Source organism: Aegilops tauschii, chromosome 6, assembly GCF_002575655.3.
Source record: "Aegilops tauschii subsp. strangulata cultivar AL8/78 chromosome 6, Aet v6.0, whole genome shotgun sequence".
NCBI lineage: Eukaryota > Viridiplantae > Streptophyta > Magnoliopsida > Poales > Poaceae > Aegilops > Aegilops tauschii.
In genome coordinates this window covers 488,448,606-488,457,276 of record NC_053040.3, presented here as the reverse complement: position 1 = coordinate 488,457,276, position 8,671 = coordinate 488,448,606, and the positions used below count along the sequence as shown (strand labels likewise).

Below are 8,671 nucleotides of genomic sequence, written 5' to 3'. Positions count from 1 at the left end.
GTCATAATTTGAAGAACAAAAGCACAAAACAAGTCATTTAGTAGTTATACTACTACAAATCTCTCAACACTTTCCAATACATTTGCAAACTAGAGATTCACTGGAATTGTCATGTTATGTGCTTCTGATAACACTTCCACTCAACATTCATCTGCTGCTCTTTCCCCCTGACCCTGATTTCTCCACCTGAAAAAAAAGAAAAACGGTTATTTGTCATGTCAGATTATGTTGTATTGATTGGTGCATGCAAATATGAAATAAGACATTGTGTGTTGATTGGTTTTGTTGCCTGATGTTGATGTATTATTCCTACTTATTTGGTCAGTAATTGATTCCATCTTCTAACTTGTGTGTTTATTATTTGCCAATTATGCAGGAGATGATTGACCTTAACGAATTGCCAGATGACCTTAATTGGGACTTGCCAGCGAATGTTGGAGTGGACAACATTGAGCCCATGTACTGCACACAACCTTCGACGCAAAAGGCACCCCTACTGAACAATATCCATGAGTTCGTGTCTGAATCTCCAAACCCTCCAACCACACAAAATGTTGCTGACCCTGGCATGCAAGCAATGCACACAGAAGAGCACACACTTGATGACACAGATACTTTGGGTGCAACATGTGGGACTACTGGGCGTGAGGGTGCAGGGGGAGACGCTGATAACGATGATGAAGTGTGGTCCCTGAAGGAAATATGCCCTAGAGGCAATAATAAAGTATTATTTATTTCCTTGTATCATGATAAATGTTTATTATTCATGCTAGAATTGTATTAACCGGAAACATAATACATGTGTGAATATATAGACAAACAGAGTGTCACTAGTATGCCTCTACTTGACTAGCTCGTTAATCAAAGATGGTTATGTTTCCTAGCCATAGACATAAGTTGTCATTTGATTAACGAGATCACCTCATTAGGAGAATGACGTGATTGACTTGGCCCATTCCGTTAGCTTAGCACTCGATCGTTTAGTATGTTGCTATTGCTTTCTTCATGACTAATACATGTTCCTATGACTATGAGATTATGCAACTCCCGTTTACCGGAGGAACACTTTGTGTGCTACCAAACGTCACAACGTAAATGGTGATTATAAAGGTGCTCTACAGGTGTCTCCAAAGGTACTTGTTGGGTTGGCGTATTTCGAGATTAGGATTTGTCACTCCAATTGTCGGAGAGGTATCTCTGGGCCCACTCGGTAATGCACATCACTATAAGCCTTGCAAGCATTGTGACTAATGAGTTAGTTGCGGGATGATGTGTTACGGAACGAGTAAAGAGACTTGCCGGTAACGAGATTGAACTAGGTATCGAGATACCGACGATCAAATCTCGGGCAAGTAACATACCGGTGACAAAGGGAACAACGTATGTTGTTATGCGGTCTGACCGATAAAGATCTTCGTAGAATATGTGGGAGCCAATATGGGCATCCAGGTCCCGCTATTGGTTATTGACCGGAGACGTGTCTCGGTCATGTCTACATAGTTCTCGAACCCGTAGGGTCCGCACGCTTAACGTTACGATGACAGTTTTATTGATTTTGATGTACCGAAGGAGTTCGGAGTCCCGGATGAGATCGGGGATATGACGAGGAGTCTCGAAATGGTCGAGACGTAAAGATGGATATATTGGACGACTATATTCGGACTTCGGAAAGGTTCCGAGTGATTCGGGTATTTTTCGGAGTACCGGAGAGTTACGGGAATACGTATTGGGCCTTATTGGGCCATACGGGAAAGAAGGAAAAGGGCCTCAAGGGTGGCCGCACCCCTGCCCTTGGTCTGGTCCGAATTGGACTAGGGAAGGGGGGCGCCCCCTTCCTTCCTTCTCTTTTTTCCTTCCTCTTTTCCTATTCCATATGGGAGGTGGAATCCTACTAGGACTAGGGAGTCCTAGTAGGACTCCACACTTGGTGTGCCCCCTCCTAGGGCCGGCCTCCTCCTCCCTTGCTCCTTTATATACGGGGGCAGGGGGGCACCCCAGAGACACAACAATTGATCCTTGAGATCTCTTAGCCGTGTGCGGTGCCCCCCTCCACCATATTACACCTCGATAATACCGTTGCGGAGCTTAGGCGAAGCCCTGCGTCGGTGGAACATCATCGTCGTCACCACGCCGTCGTGCTGACGAAACTCTCCCTCAACACTCGGCTGGATCGGAGTTCGAGGGACGTCATCGAGCTGAACGTGTGTAGAACTCGGAGATGCCGTACGTTCGGTACTTGATCGGTCGGATCGTGAAGACGTACGACTACATCAACCGCGTTGTGCTAACGCTTCCGCTGTCGGTCTACGAGGGTACGTGGACAACACTCTCCCCTCTCGTTGCTATGCATCACCATGATCTTGCGTGTGCGTAGGATTTTTTTTTTGAAATTACTACGTTCCCCAACAGTCCCAGCCAAAGGAACCTTCATTAAGTACAAGGTTTGACACTTTGCAAGGTGCAAGAGAACACTATAATGCTTATGCTCAGCATGTGGGTTTTTCAATCAAGATGAATACTTCCAGATGGTCTACTGTTACTGGCAAAATAGACAAGTACCAGTTTGTTTGCCACAAGTTTCGCAAACCCAAAAATGGTGACCACGGTACTGTGACTGCACCTAGCGTTGAAATGCTAGAAGATCCTTGTGAAGGTGGGAATGCTGATGATGGAGAAGACAATGTCATTGTGTTTGCTGATGATGCTGCTGACAAAAAGAAGAAGAGCAAGAAACGGAAAAGAGAAAAGATAATACAGACTGGGTGCATAGCCAAGATGATAGTAAAATTGATTTATGGCCGTTGGGAGGTCACTTATTTTATTGCTGAGCATAACCATCCATTGATTGAGAAACCTTCATTGACTAAATATTTGCGATCGCACTAAGGCATACCCCCAGAAGAGAAGCAATTCCTAAAAAACCTTCATAATTGCAACTTAACTACAGGTGAGTGGGTGGCAGTAGAAAATAGTTTTTATTGCTTGGATTTAGTGTTTTATTGCTTTGCATATGGTAGGCGACAACAAATAGTAGTGCGACAACATATGGTAGTGCGAAAACTAGTTACACAAGTTTCTCATTGTTGAGGCAGACTATTGTGGATGGTAGACAACTATTGGCTGGTTCTTGATGCTCTGAATTTTTTAAGATTTCTAGCAACTGTTGTAAAAAAATGCAAGCAACTAGATGTGGTTGAAAAGTAGATATATTTCTTACTGACGTTTCTGTTTTCTGTTTTGAGCATGAGTATGGAGCATTCACATATGCAAGCAACTAAAAAAAATTTGGTGGCAGTTATATATTTCCTACTGGCATAACTGCTTGAATTCAAAAAAGTGTGTGTCAGGGGTGGTAAGCAAACTGTCGTCGAAAAAATGGTTTTTGATTGCCTACATATGGTGTGAGCAGAGACATGCATTTGATTGCGGTTACATATCATGCCCTGTTGGTACTTCTGGAATCAAAAAAGCTTTACATGTGCTAACCTTGGTTGTTAATAAAACAAATTGAACTAAAAATGCCTGAAAAAGACTAGTGGTCTCCATCTCAGCGTGTGTTGTGCCCTAGGGTTTAATTTGCCTATCATTTCCCTATTGGGAAGATTTTAAATCGCCCAATCTTGTTTTTCTTTTTTGTGTAGGACGAATGATGCACATCATGTCGGATTACTATGGCACAGAGTTGATTGTTCCTTATACTGACAAGCACATCACGAACCTGAAGTCAAGCTTGAACAGGGATGCGACAAAAGAAGGCGATATGATTGAGACGGTTGCCTACTTCAAAGATATACAGAAGACAGATCCAGAATTCTTCTACAAGGTCAAGTATGATGCAGAAGACAAGGTTGAGAATATATTCTGGGTTGATGGACCAGCGTGAAAAGCCTACAAAGAAGCCTATCACGATTGCATATGCTTTGACACGACATACATGACTAACATGTGTAACATGCCATTTGCTCCATTCATTGGGATAAATCGTCATGGCCAGTCGTTCATGTTGGGGTGTGGCTTTGTTAGGCAGGAGTTAGAGACAAGTTTTGATTGGTTATTTGGTACATTCCTTGAAGCAATGGATGGTCTAGCACCAGACAACATAATCACTGACCAAGATTGGGGGATGGCACAATCCATTGAAAACATCTTCCCTACTTCTGTGCATCGTCGATGTCGGTGGCACATAATGAAGAAGGCTCAGGAAAAACTTGGTGGCTTAGTTGGAAGGAACCCAGGATTGTCAAAAGATTTCAATGATATAGTTGACTTTAGCTTCACTCCAGGAGAATTTGAGACAAAATGGACAGGCTTGAAGGATAAGTGGCCGTTTATTGCTGGAACCCACTTTGATAAGCTGTATGAGTACCGGGCAACATGGGTGCCGTGTTACTTCAAACACCGGTTTTTCCCTTCTTGCAGTCTACCCAGCGCAGCGAAGGATTCAATGCAGTTCTTAAGCGTTATGTGAACCCGCACAACTCTGTGTTGAACTTTGTTAAGCAGTATGAGAAAATACAGACACATGTGCTTGTCCGTGAGGGCGGAAATGACTATAGGACAGACCACTTGGAGGTTGAGTTGTGGTATGATTTCCCAATCGAGAAACAAGCCTATGAAGCCTACACTAGGGACATTTACCTCAAGTTCCGAACCGAGTTTGAACTGATTGGGAAATACAATGTTTGTCTGCATGGTGCTAGTTTGTTTGAGCTTTATCCAAACAAAGAAGGATGGGTTGCTAATTATGGTTCTATAAGCTATTATGTGACAGCAGAAGTCGAAGCTGGGGACTACAAATGTGACTGTTCCAAGATGTCCAAAGATGGAATGTTGTGTTGCCATATTTTGAAAAAATTTAAACACATTGGTGTCGATGCAATTCCTGCCCAATACATACTGAGAAGGTGGACACAGCAAGCAATACCAGGTGCTGCACCTTCTATTGAGGCAGAGCCGGATGAGATGCCACCGCAATGGAAGAAGCTAGTCCGTCAAGCGAACTTGTCAATGGATTTTGCTAGTCTAGCTCGAGTTGCTTCTGGGTGCACATGAGGGCGGCACGTACAGAGCTTAATCATTTCAACAAGACCAAGAAAAAAAACAAAAGGTGACTGCTCCACCCATGGCTGGTCCTGCACCACCTCAGAGTCGTGGTACGGCACACCCTGGTCACATAGTAGCAACTACCACTGGTCCTATGGCAGCCAATTCAGCTGCTCCAGCAACACCAGGCTCAGGGTGGTCTACGCCAATTGCGGGAGTTCCTAATGATCCACCTAAATCAACAACTAAAGGTCGTGCGAAAGTAAGCGGTTGCAGTCAGCACTAGAGTTGCATCCGAAGAGGTAGAACAAATGCTCCTTCTGCAATTCATGTGAACACAATGCTGCAAATTGCCCTGGTCGTTTGGTTTGAAGAAGAAAAAACAGAGGACAGCAACTAGATTCCTGTCTTGGTCTTTGGGGCAAACTCTTCCTAAATCAAGAACTAGATTCATGTCTTCTTGTGCAATTACCATAGATCATATCCCCCCCCTGTTAGGCAACTCATATATGGGTGTCAGACAATTTAAGCTTGGATGCCAGGCAACTCTTGTGCCGTATGAGCTGTAATATTTAATTTTTGTGACCTTTGTACTAATTCCTGTCTCGGTGTTTGGGGCTTTGATTCCTTCTTTTTTCAAGACAATAAGTTGACAGTGTAAAAATTAAAAAAAGGTACTACATACTATCTTATTAATGCTAAAGAAATATATGCTGCTGTGTGACAAACCTCTACCAAGTCAAAGCTTCAAAATAGCCTGCATTGGTGCTTTGTTGGCAACTGTGTTAATTAAAGCACTCGTGATGTTCTTCCTGATGTTGGGGATGTCTTTCGGACCGAAGTTTGGCAAGTTCCTCGCTTCCCACACACTCGCTATTGTCGAAGTGAAAATGCCACAATCATAACTTGCAAAAAAATATGGAAAACATGGGTGTAAACTTTTGACCGTTTTATGAAAAGCATATATAGAAGCACGAAGAAGTCATGTTTATGTGATGGAGACAGTGCAACGATCAAAGGAACTCACTCATTATCTTGTTTTGGAACATCAATTTCCTTCAAGTGAAAATCATCCAAGCTTATGCGTGATTCATGATAGTGCTGGTCCCACAATGAACACACTGTTGCAGCAATCAATCTAGCATTGTCGTCAAGAGTTTTGCTCTGTGCCAGACTCCTCCATGAATCAAAAACCTCGAACCTGTGGTCCCTAATATTGACATTGAAAAGCCAGTAGTGGTTCGCTGATACACGATTTGCTCTGTCTAGATTCTCTAGAATAGGGAACATGATCTGCATGATGAGTGTGTGATTAAAGAAAAAAGAGCAAGTCAGGAAACATTTTGCTATATATATGCCAATCCAAACAAGAAAACAACATTGTACTTGCTACTGACCATATCCTTCGGATCCAAATGATTTGATTTGTTGAATTTGGTACTTATCTCTTGAGTGTTCCAAATCATTTGCTGAAGCCTTATCTTCCATAAGTATGAAGATAAATAAAATAAAAATGCAAAAGGACATCCTAAGAGGGCAACTTGTTTGTTAATGTTCTAGCAAAATGGAGCCTGTGGGCATTTTTTGTTGAGCTTGTTGGTAACTCTTGTTGAGCTTGTGGGCAACTTGTTAGTAAAGGTCTAGCAAAAAATGGGAGGGAGTCAGTTTTTTCAATCTGAGGGGTTTTGGATATCCTAAGAAAATTGGCTGGAGTACGTAAAGATAATAAGAAAAACTTCTAGAAATTCTTACAAAATGCAAAAAAAAAGAAAGGGGTTATAGCAATTTATACTGAAAAAAAGTTGGTTTAAGTGAAAAAATGCCGCTCAAACTCCTTAAGAGCAAAGTGGTAGTTCTACCAGCGAAGAGAGAAAAAGGTTATGTAAAAGGTCAATATATGAAAAAAGGTTATGTAACATGGTGGATAGAGTTTATGTAGGAAGATTACCGAAAATCTGACGGGCATGATTATCTTCTTGGAATTTGCAGGGAAGTCCCGCATTATAGCGTTGATAATTAGTTCGAACACGTGCGACTTGACATGACCGGTCTTCTTCATTGAGTCAGCCAGTTCTCTGAGTGAAACATGGTAACCGTCGTAATCAACAATAGTAGGGCTGCATGACAAAAAAGAACTCATATAAGTCATATAGAGTATGTGTAATTAGGTGGTGTAAAGAACAAAAACTACATAAGAGTTGTGATTTCACTCTCCCTTTTAGCTGCCTGTGTTTCAATCATATGTTGCATGGGGGACCTGGGTACAGAAAATTTGCCTAAAGTTTACACATCACTTGCCTAGAATTTTGGTTGGTGTTTGCCCGCAACATATGTTTGTTTGCTTGCCTTCCCGTAAATAAAAAGGGATAGTGAGTGTAAGACAGGCAGTGATAGCACTGTACCTCTTGTCTTCAAGTCCAGTCTCCTCCTCACTCAATCTTGCGTGTAGAAGGACTGCAGCGTACAACCTGTTTACTCCTGGGTGCACTGAGAAAGCTTATTCTTGTTGTAATCCACAAAAGGTGACCTCTTGCATGCTGTTGGCTTGATGCTGCGTCTCTCAAATTTATTCGCGATTTCTCCTGAGCTGCTACTGGAACCAAATTCTCCATCCTTGCAACATGTTCTCTCTGGCGTTTGGAAGTTGGTAGGTGATAAGTTCTCCATGCTATATTGTGTTGTTCTGCCTTGAGCCCTTTGTTGGGAATCGTAGCATAATTTAAAATTTTCCTACGCTCACCAAGATGCATCTATGGAGTCTACTAGCAACGAGGGGAAAGGAATGCATCTACATACCCTTGTAGATCGCAAGCGGAAGCGTTCCAATGAACGTGGATGACGGAGTCGTACTCGCCATGATCCAAATCACCGATGACCGAGTGCCGAACGGACGGCACCTCCGCGTTCAACACACGTACGATGCAGCGACGTCTCCTCCTTCTTGATCCAGCAAGGGGGAAGGAGAGGTTGATGGAGATCCAACAGCACGACGGCGTGGTGGTGGATGTAGCGGGTCTCCGGCAGGGCTTCGCCAAGCTTCTGCGAGAGAGAGAGAGAGAGGTGTTGCAGGGGAGGAGGGAGGCGCCCAAGGCTGTAGGTTTGCTACCCTCCCTCCCCCCCACTATTTATAGGACCCCTGGGGGGGGGCGCCAGCCCTTGGGAGATCAGATCTCCAAGGGGGGGCGGCGGCCAAAGGGGGGAAAGGGTTGCCTTGCCCCCCAAGGCAAGGGGGAAGCTCCCCCCTCCTAGGGTTCCCAACCCTAGGCGCATGGGGGGAGGCCCAAGGGGGGCGCCCCAGCCCACTAAGGGCTGGTTCCCTTCCACTTTCAGCCCACAGGGCCCTCCGGGACAGGTGGCCCCACCCGGTGGACCCCCGGGACCCTTCCGGTGGTCCATGTACAATACAGGTAACCCCCGAAACTTTCCCGGTGGCCGAAACTTGACTTCCTATATATAATTCTTCACCTCCGGACCATTCCGGAACCTCTCGTGACGTCCGGGATCTCATCCGGGACTCCGAACAACTTTCGGGTTTCCGCATACATATATCTCTACAACCCTAGCGTCACCGGACCTTAAGTGTGTAGACCCTACGGGTTCGGGAGACATGCAGACATGACCGAGACGC

At 44.2% G+C, this 8,671-nt stretch overlaps 1 protein-coding gene across 1 annotated transcript; it reads left to right on the top strand.

Annotated features, from left to right (window-relative positions):
* The first annotated feature begins 4,075 nt into the window (after positions 1-4,075).
* Positions 4,076-5,052, top strand: LOC141026246 (protein FAR1-RELATED SEQUENCE 5-like). The gene is made up of 2 exons (XM_073502249.1): positions 4,076-4,378; positions 4,420-5,052. The coding sequence occupies exons 1-2, from the start codon at positions 4,076-4,078 to the stop codon at positions 5,050-5,052; spliced, it is 936 nt and encodes a 311-aa protein (XP_073358350.1).
* The last annotated feature ends 3,619 nt before the right edge of the window (positions 5,053-8,671 follow it).